Consider the following 13,524-nt stretch of genomic DNA (forward strand, 5'->3'; position numbering starts at 1 on the left):
AAGATGGACACAGATGTTAGCTCAGGGCAGTCTTCCTCAGCAAAAAGAGGAGGATTGGTGGCAGATGTTAGTTCACGGTTAGTCTTCCTCAAAAAAAAGTAGCAAGACTGGGTAGTTGCATTTTTCTTGATTTTAGAGGGAAAGCTTTCAGCTTTTCAGCAATGAGTATGGCATTACCCTTGGGCTTCTTGGATTTGGCCTTTACTATGTTGAAAAATGCTCCTTTTATACTCAATTTGTTGACTATTTTTATCAGGAAAGGATGTTGCATTTTTCAAATGCGTTTTCTGCATCTATTGAGATGATCATATGATTCTTGACTTTCATTCGATTAATGTGATGTATCAAATTTATTGATTTGCTTATGATGAATGATATTTGTATCCCAGAAACAAAACTCACCTGATCATAGTGTGTGATCCTTTTAAAATGCTATTGAATTTGGTTTGCTAATATTTTGTTGAGAATTTTGCTGCTGTAGTTGAGGGATATTGGTCTGTAGTTTTCTTTTCTCCACTGACTGAATGATTTCAAATGACTTGTCTTGGAGTTCACAAGTTCTTTCTCCTGCATGATTGAGTCTGCTGTTGATGATCTTCGTTCATTTTTTATTTAGTTCACTGTATTCTTTAGCTCTAAGAATTCTTTTTCTTTTTTTTCCTCATCTAAACAAAACAGTTTCTTTAATTTTTTTTTCAGCTTTATGTTTGATTCTTTTCATGATTTCTGTATGTGTGGAATCTCACATTTTGTACATATATTATTTTCCTGATTTCACTGTCTTTGTTCTGTGATAGCTCACTCAGCTTCCGTAAACAATTTAAATCCTTTTCAGGCAATTCACAGATTTTCACTTCTTTGCTGTTGGTTGATAGAAAGTTATTTTGTTGCTTTGGTGGTGTCATATTTCCTTGATTTTTCATGTTCCTTGAAGTCTTGCATTGGTGTTCACGTTTAAAGAAGCAATCACCTCCTTCCGCCTTTACTGACTGGCTTTGGGAGAGCGAGAGCTTTGTCTGTCAGTCTGACTAGGAATTCTGAGCCTTCTCAGAATTTTTTTAAGGATATCCCTGCTTTGCACATCTTGTTCCCACTTGAGGGAGATTTATTCAGATTACGTCTTCTGTCGAGCTCACAAAAACGGACTAAGTTTTGAGAGCCTCCCATTTGCTTTCCCTAGGGCAGAAGCTTGAAATGTGCCAGTTTATGATAATTCTGCTAAACTCACAGATTAGGCCCAGCATTTTGCACTTGCTCAATACCTGTCTGCAAAGGATCACTCTCACCATGAATGGGAGTACACATCTGGAGCCATCAGGGTAATGAGAGTGAAGTGCCTGTAGCGTGGGGCATCTTTCTGCCACTGGGGGTGGTCTGCAGGCAAAGTGTCCTCAGTGGCTTGTGGGAAAGCTTTCTACTGGAATACTCAAACTGTTTAGTAGGAAGAACCATGAAGTGGTTTGTAGCAACACTTTGATGAGTTCTGAGCTCTGGCTGTGATCCTAGGTTCTTCTAGCCCCTCAGCCTCACAGATCTCCTCAGTAATCTGAGTAAAGCAGAAAGAAATGGGCCTCTCGGGCAGCAGCCTGCATGACTGGAGAAGCGAGACGCTCAATCACATGATCACTCTTCCTGCCATAGCAGAAATCACAGGTCACTTTGTTCTCTCCTGGCACTGAGTCAACCTGTGTTGGAGGAGGAGGAACACAGACAAAGTGAAACTGTTCCTTTTACCCTCTTTGATGCATCTACTCTTGGAATTATTTTCCCATGGTCAGTAGAATCTTCCCCATTGGACTCCCAGATTCCTAAAGGTACTCTCATCTCTGGGTGACTGTCAAAATCAATTTTCTTTGGGGCTGATGACAGTAGAGAACTGCTAGTCTGAAATCTGCTAATGTCACTCCAGAAAAGAATTTCTTATGATCAAAAGCTCAGAGAGACCTGTTAATGATTAGTGGAGGAAATTGGAACAACATAAGAGTAGAAAACGAGTCAAGATCTGGAGGTCCAAGTCAGACAGTGTAGATTTTAACGTACTGAAAAAGAAAGTTACTAGAGTATTTTTCTCAAGAATATCATTCTTTGAAGTAGACTGTTTCAAAAATCAGAAAAGTTCATATGTGGAAAGTGGGTTGCAGGCGTGCAAAAGTGAAAGCAGGATGATCAGAAGGCTGTTGCCATTAGTCTAGGTGGAGAAAAAACAGCCAGCATTAGATTAATGATAGCGAAGACTGAGGAAGGAGAACAGATTGATTTTTCTTTGGGGATAGAATTTATAGGTATGATGATCAATTGAATAATTGCTCAATCCTATATTTTATTATCCAGTTATTCTTATAATGATAAAAATGATAGTGTTATTATCATGATATATTCCTATTGATTAATCACTTGAGGAAAAAATCAACTTTTTAAGCAAACATTTATAGATGAAGTCATTGTACTAAATATATTTGGATCCATTTCTGCATGTGACAGTGGCTTTCAGGTGTGGGGATCAAAGCGAAATAAAAGAATTTTACATTATGAAGAGGCTCTTCAATTTAGAAAGCAAAGAAAATAGATGTGCTGGAGAAAAGGGTAAGATTATTGTTAACTTCTTCATTTCTTGCTTTTTCTATTCTAAGATATCTCTTCTCAGCATAACATTAATCGAAGCTAGAATCAGAGCTAAACTCATACCTGCAGTAATTTAAAAAATTCTTCTTTTTCTCTGTAAGATAAATGTGACTTAGCACAAAGAGTACCCCATTTAGCAGTAGAATATTCGGATTTAAAACTTGTCTCTGCCTAACACCTCTTACAGGGCTCATATTCTCTCCTTTTGGCAGTAGATGATAGCCTCCTTCATGTCTAAAATATCTAGCAAACTTATGAGTAAGAGACATACTAGAGAGAAAATTCTGTTCAAATGAACCTCAAATAAAACCAGAGAAAAAGATTCAAAAAGCACAATCTTAACTGAATATGCATATATGATGGTGATTTTTCTTAACATCCTTTAGAAATTATTTTAGATTTGTGTTTAACTTTAAGCCTCTTTATTTTCATCTCCTCTAAAAGAAGTTATGAAACTCTGATTATGAATATTTCCTTCCTACCTCATTTTATTGACATTACCGATCTTTTCTTTATCAAAGCAGTTGCTTTTCATTGTAGTGAATAAACAAAGTACACTGTTCATAGGCCTCTCGGGCAGCATCCTGCATGACTGGAGAAGCGAGACGCTCAATCACATGATCACTCTTCAACTACTATAAATTGGTTGAGAGAGTCAAAGAAGAGGCCTTTAGACTCTGAACTTCATGCACTTGGTTTAAGCTCGGATTTTGTTAGAGCAGGAGCTGATCATGAAGACTGTGAAAGGCTTCTGTGTGCTTTTCATGCTGCATCTGTGTTTCTTTGACTCTGGGAGGACTGGGAAAGTACTTGTATGGCCCATGGATTTTAGTCATTGGATTAATTTAAAAGTTATTCTGGAAGAACTCCATCTTCGTGGGCACGAAATAACCATCCTGGTACCTTCACCCAGCCTTATGATGGATCATACCAAGATTCCCTTTAATGTAGAGGTCCTTCAACTTTCAGTAACTAAAGAAGATCTCATGGAAGAGTTCAATAAGGATTTCTATACAGCTATTTTTGAACTGCCAAGACTTTCGTGGTGGGACACGCAAGTAAAACTGATAGAATTGAACAAGAATTTTTTAAGAACACTCAAAAGAGCATGTGACAGTGCTATCACAAATACGGAGTTACTCAGCAGGCTACAGGCAGCTAAGTTTGATATCTGTGTTGCTGATCCTTTAAGCTTTTGTGGGGAGCTCTTGGCTGAGCTTCTCAATATTCCATTTATATACTCTTTTAGATTTTCTGAGGGGAATGTCATTGAGAGAGTGTGTGGAGGGCTTCCCTCTCCTTCTTCTTATGTTCCTGGCAGCACGACGGGACTGACAGACAACATGACTTTTGTACAGAGGCTGGAGAATTGGTTATTTTACACAATGAATGATATGATCTTTTTATATTTTCTATTTCCGGAATGGGATGACTATTATAGCAAGGTTTTAGGTAAGAGAAATTTGCATATAATAAGGATTCATATTTCATATGAAAAATGTAAATATTCATCTGAGTGTATAAAACTTTAAAAAGATACTTTTAAGTGAGGAGCCCAACTTCTTTGCATCTTGGAGAAACTAAATTGTGGCTAAACAGTGCATAAGCTGTTTGAAGTGGGAAAAAAAATGATTCTTTTGTTTGTTTTAGATGATTGAGTACTTACAACTTATCAGAGAAGGAATACTCTTTATATTCATACAACAATCTTACTTGCTGCTACTAATTTTTTTGAGTATCTGGAAAACCCACATCTAACTGTGTTTTTCATTTCCAAAACCTTGGACTCTTTCTCTCTTGTTAACTCTTCTATATACCCTGTTTTCTTTTTGATTAATTTGATGCTTCTTTGGCTTTCTGTTTGCATCCTATCTAGGTGTAGTTGCATGGTTGCAGGGCTTATCATATGGTGAGCACAAAACTAGAAAATAAAAAAAAATATATCTTGGTTTCATCTGCTCTTGTCTCCCAAAGAGGAAAAAACTGGAAAATTTTTCTCTGAAGGACCATGTTTCAAGGTTTTTTAACTTACCTCACTGTTTTGTTGTTCTTCTTCTATCAAAGAATGCATTAAAGGTCAACTAGTGAGCTTTGGCCCTCAGCACAATGTTTCTCTCTGTTTTGGCAAGTCCATTTACCTCCTTTTTTCACCTTTTGCATAATTGATTTTTTATTTAAAAAAGTATTCATATAATTGTTTTAGGAATGATTTTGTGTAAGATATTAGTTATCTTTAAGGAAGTAGTACCCTGCTTATAGTATTTAGGAGTTTTTTTGAGACATAATTGAAAGATAACATTATATTAATTTCAGGTGTACAGCATAGTGATTTGATATTTGCGTTTATTGTGAAATGATCACCACAACAAGTCTACTTAACACTCACCACCACCCATAGTTCCAAATTTTTTTTCTTGAGATGAGAACACCTATGACTGACTTTCATAGCAACTTTCAAGTAGACGATATAGTATTCTTAAGTATAATCATCATGCTGTACATTACATCCCGTGATTTACCTATTTTATAAATGAAAGTTTGTACTTTTTGAACAACTTCACCTATTGTGCCCACCTTCCAACCTCGGCATCTGACAACCACCAATCTATTCTCTGTATCTATAAAATTTGTTGTTTGTTTGTTTGTTCTTCAGACTGCACACATAAGTGATATCGTACAGTATTTGTCTTTCTCCTTCTTATTTACTGCACTTAGCATAATTCCCTCAAGGTTCATCCATATTGAGGTAAATGGTAAGATTTATTTCTTTCACATGGCTGAATAATCTTCCATTCTAAATGTAACAGCGTTCTTTATTCATTCATCCATCAATGTACACTTAGGTTGTTTCCTTGTAGTGGCTGTTGTAAATAATGTTTCAATGAACATGAGAGTTCAGACATCTCTTTTGGATAGTGATTTCCTTTTCTTCAGATTTATACCCAGAATTCTGGATGATAACATAGTTTTATTTTAAATTTTTTGGTGGTTACATTCTTTCCATCATTTGTTATCTCTTGTCTTTTTGATGAGGTGTGAGCTGATATCTCTTTGTGGTTTTGATTTGCTTTTTCCTGATGATTAGTAATGTTGAGCATCTTTTCATGTACTGGTCAGCTTTTTGAATTTCTTCTTTGGACAAATATGTATTCAGGTCTTTTTTCTCATTTTTTTTAAAGTTCTTTTTTGAGGAAGATTACCCTGAACTAACATCTGTGGCCAATCCTCCTCTTGTTGCTGAGGAAGACTGGCCCTGAGCTAACATCCATGCCCATTTTCCTCTACTTTATATGTGGGACGCCTACCACAGCATGGCTGGACAAGCAGTGCATAGGTCCACACCCCGGATCCGAATCAGTGAACCCCAGGCCGCCAAGCAGAACTTATGCCACTGGGCTGGCCCCTCTTTTGCTTATTTTTTATTTGGATTATTTGTTTTGCTGCTATTGAGTTTTATGAGTTTCTTATACATTTTGAATATTAACCCCTTATCAGATATGTGGTTTGCAAATATTTCCTCCCATTTTATAGATTGTCTTTTCTTTTTGTTTATCATTTCCTTTACTATGCAGAAGCTTTCAGTTTGACGAGGTCCCATTTGTTGATCTTTAATTTGTTGCTTACGCTTTAGGCAACATATCCAAACAATTATCATTAAGACTGATGTCAAAAAGCTTTTTCCCTATGTTTTCTTCTAGGAGTTTTACAATTTCAGGTCTTACATTTAAGTCTTTAATCTATTTTGAGTTAATTTTTGTGAATGGAACAAGATTGAGGTCTAGTTTCATTCTTTTGCATGTAGCTATCCAATTTTTCCAACACTGTTTACTGGAGAGACTGTGTTTTTTCACTAGGTATTCTTGGTTCCCTTGTGAATTATCATTGACCGCATATGCATGGATTCATTTTGGGGCTGCTGTTTCTGTTCCATTGGTCTATGTGTTTGTATTTATGCCAGTATCATATAGTTTTGATCATGATACTTTTATAGTCTAGTTTGAAATCAGGAAGTGTGATTCCTTCAGCTTTGCTTTTCTTTCCTAGGGTTGCTCTGGCTATTCGAAGTCTTTTGTGGTTCCATATGAATTTTAGGATTGTTTTCCTTGTTATTATTTAACAGAAGTAAAGTTTAAGATTATTACTAAAAAATATTAAAGAGTGTGATGGCCTAGTGATTAAGGTTCAGCAGGCTCTCTTTCCTTGGTTCAGGTTCATTTCCCAGCACAGAACCACACCACTTGACTGTCAATAGCCATGCTGTGGTGGTGGCTCACTGAGGAAAAACTAGAAGGACTTAGATGTAACTAGAACACACAACTGTGTACTGGGGCTTTGGGGAGGAAAAAAACAAAAAGAGTGAGATAGGCAACAAATATTAGCTCAGGGTGAATCTTTCTCAGAAAAAGTAAATAAATAAAATTTTTCTTTATAGCTGTGATCTCTTATTTTATAAAGCAGTGTCCCTTATACTTTTTTCTGGTATCTGTTCTAAATTTTCTCTGAGAAATTACTTCCTCACCAACTCACAAGTATGAATGCTTCTAAGGAAGAATGCTGCCCTGGAATATGTCAGATGTTCAGGGAGGCATATGACCTATTCAAGACCAACACATTGCATTGAGACTTTTTCTGGAAGTTCTGCGACAGAAGCAGGTGCTTATTTCCTATTAGCCAGGACCCTAAAAAGAACGTGGGCAGAAATTGCTGCACCCATTACTTATCCATGGTCAGAGTTCAAGCAGCAAAAGGCAAAACTGAGAAAAGATAAATTAGAATCTCATGCTGGAGACATTTTCTGAGTCATGGATTAGGCAGTGAATGATCTACCACTGGATCTAAATTCCTCACTTTTGATTCTAGAAGTTTCATATTCATTTTTGGAACCTCTTACATAGTGAAGCATTAGTGATAGGATATGACTGTCTTTGATTCTTGCCTAACTCTTGGCACTCTAGAATATTTTTTCTGGGAATATATCAATAATCTGAGAAAGAAGAATGAAGGCTTGATAAATAGAAGGAAAACACTTCTTTAACGCTCATAAATTTAAAAATGCTATTAGCTATAGATTATCATTTGGCTATTCAGAATTTAATATCTTCATTTTATAATGTACTCTACTACATTTCTCAAATTTTAAAAAATAAAACTCATAACTCTTATAGAATTATTCAGTGAAACATACCATAGATTAATTCAAGTCATCAAGGAGAAAATCAGTAAGATGGGAAATCTGGCTCAAAATATATTTTGAGGAACTATTTATAAATATTTTAGGGAAAAAAAGGAATGTTAAGATAATACTAATAGGTTAGACACAAAACTAGTTAATGTCCTAAAGGGTGACAAAATCATAATTTGTGGTGTGATCTTTTCTACCAGATAAATATATAAATTACATTTAATATATGTCATTTTTAAATGTAAATATATGTTACATTTAAGTGACATTTAGTGTCACCATATTTAGACTCAAAAGTCCATAGTAAGTCAGTGATAAATAACAAAATAAAACACAGGCACATTCGTCTAAAGAATTAAATATTCCTTCATTTGTTGTTTAACCATGCCTTAGCATGGTATCAAAAGGGCATGCTGTAATTTCTCTTGATTTCCAAATTTGGAACATTTTCTCGTAGTCTATTTATGCAAAACCATTATTTTTTGCTCCTCTTGTAGTATATTGTCTTCATTTGATTAAGATGCATTAAGCACACTAGATTATTATTTAAGGAGTAGACATTTAACAGGAAACCGATATTATCTTATTATGAAAGAAAGTGAATCAACCACATGACTCTGTAATTCCACTCCTAGGCATATATCCAAGATAAATGAAAACGTATTTCCGGACAAATATGTACATGACTGCTGACAGGAGCATTATTCCTAGTAGCCAAAAATGGAAACAACCCAAATGTTCATCAACTGATGAATGGCTAAACAAAATGAAGTATATCCATACAAAGAAACATTATTCAGCAAGAAAAGCAATGAAGTACTGATAGATACTACAACATGGATGAACCTTGAAAATCTTACGCTAAGTGAAACAAAGTAGCACATAGACCACATAGTATACAATTTCATTTATATGAAATGAAACAAAATTGTTTTTGAATAAGCAAATAGAAACAGAAGGTAGATTGGTGGTTGGTAGTGGCTGGGAAGAGGGGGAAATGGAGAATGATTGCCAATGGATATGAGATTTCTTCTGGGGTAATGAAAATATTCTAAAAATAAATGGTTGTCATGGTTGCACAATTTTATGAATATACTAAAACTACTCAATTGTGTATTTAGAAGGAAGACTTCTCCGTTATATAAACTATATCTCAATAAAACTTTCATTTAAAAGGCGAGGGAGTGAAGCATCACACAAACAGAATAAGATTATATCCATCACTGACACCAATAAGGCATCAAAATGGGATAAGTTCTGAGTATAAAACCAGGTGTTGAATACCATTTTCAATACCAGGCTCAAACTCATAAAGTATTGGTATTTGCTTGTCATCTCTTATGTAGATAGATTATCGTGGTCAGTTCAAAATCCCTCATATGTTCTTATCAAAACTTTAGCGCATTTAGTACATCAAGGAGAATATTCAAAAAGCCATATGGTGGGAAACCACATAGTAGTTGGATTTTTTTCATACCAGTAACAGTGAATGTATATTTCAAAAGGACACCAAACCTCTGGGTAAGCTTTCTCATGTGATAATAACTGAATGGAATTTAGAAATGAAGCTCTGGCTCCAAACTAAAGAAAAAAGATTTAATTCAGAGTCACTAATTTGAGTTCTTTTTCTGTTAATGGTTAATGGCTACCACTTCAGTTGAAAGGTGCCCATTTTGTACCATTTGCCAAATATGTCAGAATAGCAAATATTTGTCCCCCAGATTATTATGCATTGCTGTATCTTTACCAAAGACGACAAAGTCTTGTGAAACAGGCACTTTGATTTTGCATAGCAAGTGGATAATCACTTTTGAAAAATTTATCAAAAGATTTCCATTACTGGTAGGATGTAATTAGTTATGGCAGCACACTTGAAAACATTAGAAAAAGATGGGAAAATTACAAAAGTCATTTCTCAAAGATATTAAAAGGCTTTTGGAGGAACAAGGGTGAGATAAATTGGAATTCTAGAAGTGGAGGAGGCACTACCACAGGGAGCTGAGGATCACTACCTGAGGTTCCTGTTCTTGCTGGGAGCATTAGCCAATTCTGAGCAGGGTCTAGGGCTCAGGCTTAGCTCAAGCAGAGAGACTGTATTGTCGGCAGTCTTTTCCCGTGTTCTGGACTGAAATCCCTGTTTCATTATTCATAATCTTACTATGGTATACTCTTGGGATAGGGGCCAATGAATTTCACATGGCATATGTAAGCCTAATATTGGTATTTTAAGGACTTTTCTTAGAAACCTGGACACTAAAATATTTCCCATTTAGCATATTTTTGTTTTTCCTCTATCACCCTTCATTTTTATTCAGGAAAACCCACCACATTATGTGAAATTATCAGGAAAGCTGCAATGTGGTTGATTCGAACTTCCTGGGAATTTGAATTTCCTTACCCTTATTTGCCTCACTTTGAATTTGTTGGAGGACTACACTGCAAGCCCGCAAAGCCCCTCCCTAAGGTAATTAAATGCCCTTATGTTTGCTTCCTTGAATATTTGTCTTTAGGAATGATTTCTAGTTTATTATTTAAAATATTTGACCTCAAACTGAAAACATAGACACAGGAATTAATAGACAGTATCCTCCTAGAGTATTATACTGCCATAGGGAACTTTCAACATTATCATGGCAATCATTAGTGATGTTCATCAAGTATGCCAGATATTTGATAGGAATGAAATTCCTAGCCCTGAACTTAGTGGAACCATGAAACACTCTCTGGGCAATGACTATAAGCTAAAATGTCCTGCATCACTTCCAAGATGAAAACCTGATTATCACGTCCAAATATTCCAGAATTCTCTTTTCCTTTGTTACATCAACAGGCTGTGTTCCAAATATTGGCTAGTCTGTCAATGTGAGCTCTGGATTAAATAATATATGTTCCTTGGGGCTGGCCCTGTGGTGTAGAGGTTAAGTTTGTATGCTCTGCTTTAGCTGCCAGGGGTTCACAGGTTAAGATACAAGGTGCAGGCCTTTGCACTGCTTGTCAAACCATGCTGTAGCAGGCATCCTACATATAAAGTAGAGGAAGATGGGCACAGATGTTAGCTCAGGGCCAGTCTTCCTCAGCAAAAAGAGGAGGATTGGCTGCAGATGTTAGCTCAGAGCTTAGTTTTCCTCAAAAAAAAAAAAATAAGGAATATATATATATATACCAACTGCAGTTCAATAGACAAACATATGACATGAGAAACAAATAAACTGTTGTTTTATGCCACTGAGATTTTGTAGTTGCATGTTACTTAGCATTACCTTATCTGAGAAATGGATAATGGTAAGGACATTATAAAAATTTGAGAATAGATCAAATAGAGATATGATGCTCTATTCAAAAATTATGGCAGAAGTTCAGTAATGATGAACTGATTGGCTTGAATAGACTAGAGAAATAATCGGGGGATAGGTTATGAAAAAACAAATGGGCAATACTAAGCATTCTTTACTTTAAATTTAAGGTCAAGGAAGGTTCAATGCATAATTTTTAAGCAGTCAGGTGATATAAATTGCCTCTTCATAAATCTTGGCTATTGAATTTACTGGAGTGGAACCAGATTTAAAGCAAGGAAATGAGTTAACATACAGTTGACATGGTTACTGCAAGAGATTATAGAGATTCAAACTACAATATGATAGTGATTATGAGTAGAAGTGCAGAGATTTAAGAAGCATTTACAAAGAGAGTCCACAGTATTTGGTGATTGGCTGTAGGTGGACGTTAAGGGAGAGAGTTCAAGAGTGAATGGATTTTTGGCTTTTTCTTTCTTTGTATGGGAAATTTAGTAGAGAATATTGCCATTTACTAAGCTGAAGAACAGTTTGAGGGTTTTTATATCTGAGTATGTTGAATTTGAGGTGCCATGAAATGCCTAGTACTGAATACAGTGTCTTACTCTTTCGGGAGAGGTCTACGTACTGTTTGTGATTTTTTAACTAATATACTTTTTGTTAGATCCATTTATACTCACAGCAAAATTGAACAGAAATTGCAGAGAGTTTCCACCTGTCTCCTGTCCTCCTCCCACTTATGGCTTCCCCCATTATCAATATCCCACACTAGTGTGACACATTTGTTACAATCAATGGACCAACATTTTACACATCAGTATCTACCAAGGTCCATAGTTTACTTTAAGGTTAACTCCTTGTCTTGTACATTCTATAGGTTTTGATAAATGTAAAATGAGATGTATTCACCCTGATAATATCATAGAGAAGAGTTTCTCTGTCCTAAAATTCCCCTGTGCTCCACTTATTCATCCCTCCCAGACCCTAAACCCCAGAAAATCACTGATTTTTTTTAACTGCCTCCATAGTTTCTACTTTTCCATAAGCAGGGCTTTTAAATTAATGATGTCAAGGGATAAGAAGACATCATTTTGTATTTGTTAAGCCACACGGGGTAAAAACGGAATTTTGGGAAGAGCAGAAGACTATGAGACAGGTGCCAAAGGCGTCTATGAACAGGGGTATACCTGAAAGTCTGACAGGTGGTATAGTGAGCATGGGTAGTGGACAACACAGATTAAACACCTGAAGACAAGGATATTTTATAAGAACAAAGAAAAAGAAATAGTTAAAAATTCAGTCAGGAGAAGAGAGGACACAGATCAAGCTTCTATCTGGACCCTGATGCAGGCAGGGTAAAATGAGTAGAGTACCGTGACAAGATTATAGAGCAAGACCCAAGTTTCAGATAATACCAGGAAGCATATGAAATACTCATTGGAGAGGCTGAAAATATTTGGGAATTTTTAAATAATGTAACATAAATTTTTAATTTGTCTCATTATATGAATACATTAACTTAATTTTGATAAGTTAATTAATACTGGATATCCATTCTATATTGTTTTAGACCATTACTTCTCCTCAGAAAGTAGTCACTTAAATATTCTGAGCCTTCTTCATATTATTTCATACTTTTGGATAAAAGATCTATGCACTATAAAGATTCAATTCTAAAAGCATAGAAATCACCAGTTGGGATAGTGTGAAACTTACTTATATGCATATTTGCTATATTTTAATAATTCATGTATATTTGGGACACTTCTATTGCCTTATTTTTGATCCAGTAACACACACATATATGTATATATAATATATGTATTTGTACATTTGTGTATTTATTTATTTTACCATCAGTGTGGCACAAAGGATCTATCTGATAATTTTTGTATGACTTTTAAGAAGCTCTGATCGAAAGGGTCAGAGCTTTAAGGTGTTTCCGATGGAATCTTATTTCCCGTCTCCTCCCACAAGAACACAGTAGCGCCTTGGGGACACTACAAAAGCACAATCACAATCTCTGTATTCAAATAAGGACCATGCTCTCATGCTCATGAAAAAAATTGATTCCTAATTCTATGATGGCAGTAAAGGTTCTTTAATACAGTAAATTATTTCATAATATTTAATTTTTTGAATAATTCATGTTAAATTTGGGTGTTAGAATATTTCAGGATTTTCAATAATATTCCTGATTATAAAAATCAGATTAAGGACACTAAATCTATCTGTCACGTACAAATACAAGAGCCAATGTGAATGTGTAAGGTAACCCATAATGAGGGTGAAAAGTAAAGTAGTCATGAAGTTTGAGGCTTTAACAGATAGACATATGGTAGGAGAACCTGGTAAAACTTGAATATTTCCACAAACAATAACCATATTTGCCTGCTGTGTTTGATTTAGCATATGTACAATGACAAA

General features: G+C 35.4%; 1 protein-coding gene across 8 annotated transcripts in view; it reads left to right on the forward strand.

The window, feature by feature from the left end:
• The first annotated feature begins 1,677 nt into the window (after positions 1 to 1,677).
• LOC100067994 (UDP-glucuronosyltransferase 2C1) overlaps positions 1,678 to 13,524 on the forward strand; it is a 30,634-nt gene continuing 18,787 nt past the window's right edge. For 2 of the 8 annotated variants that reach the window (XM_070262372.1, XM_070262375.1), the window contains exons 1-4: positions 1,687 to 1,814; positions 2,482 to 2,583; positions 3,147 to 4,074; positions 10,120 to 10,268. In XM_070262372.1, coding sequence (XP_070118473.1) covers positions 3,354 to 4,074; positions 10,120 to 10,268 — 870 coding nt within the window. In that variant the 5' untranslated portion in view covers positions 1,687 to 1,814; positions 2,482 to 2,583; positions 3,147 to 3,353. Of the gene's footprint in view, positions 1,815 to 2,481; positions 2,584 to 3,143; positions 4,075 to 10,119; positions 10,269 to 13,524 lie in introns of all 8 variants that reach the window. The other 6 variants (XM_070262374.1, XM_070262377.1, XM_070262373.1 and 3 more) reach the window with 5 other exon arrangements.

The sequence above is a fragment of the Equus caballus genome, chromosome 3, assembly GCF_041296265.1.
Source record: "Equus caballus isolate H_3958 breed thoroughbred chromosome 3, TB-T2T, whole genome shotgun sequence".
Lineage (NCBI taxonomy): Eukaryota > Metazoa > Chordata > Mammalia > Perissodactyla > Equidae > Equus > Equus caballus.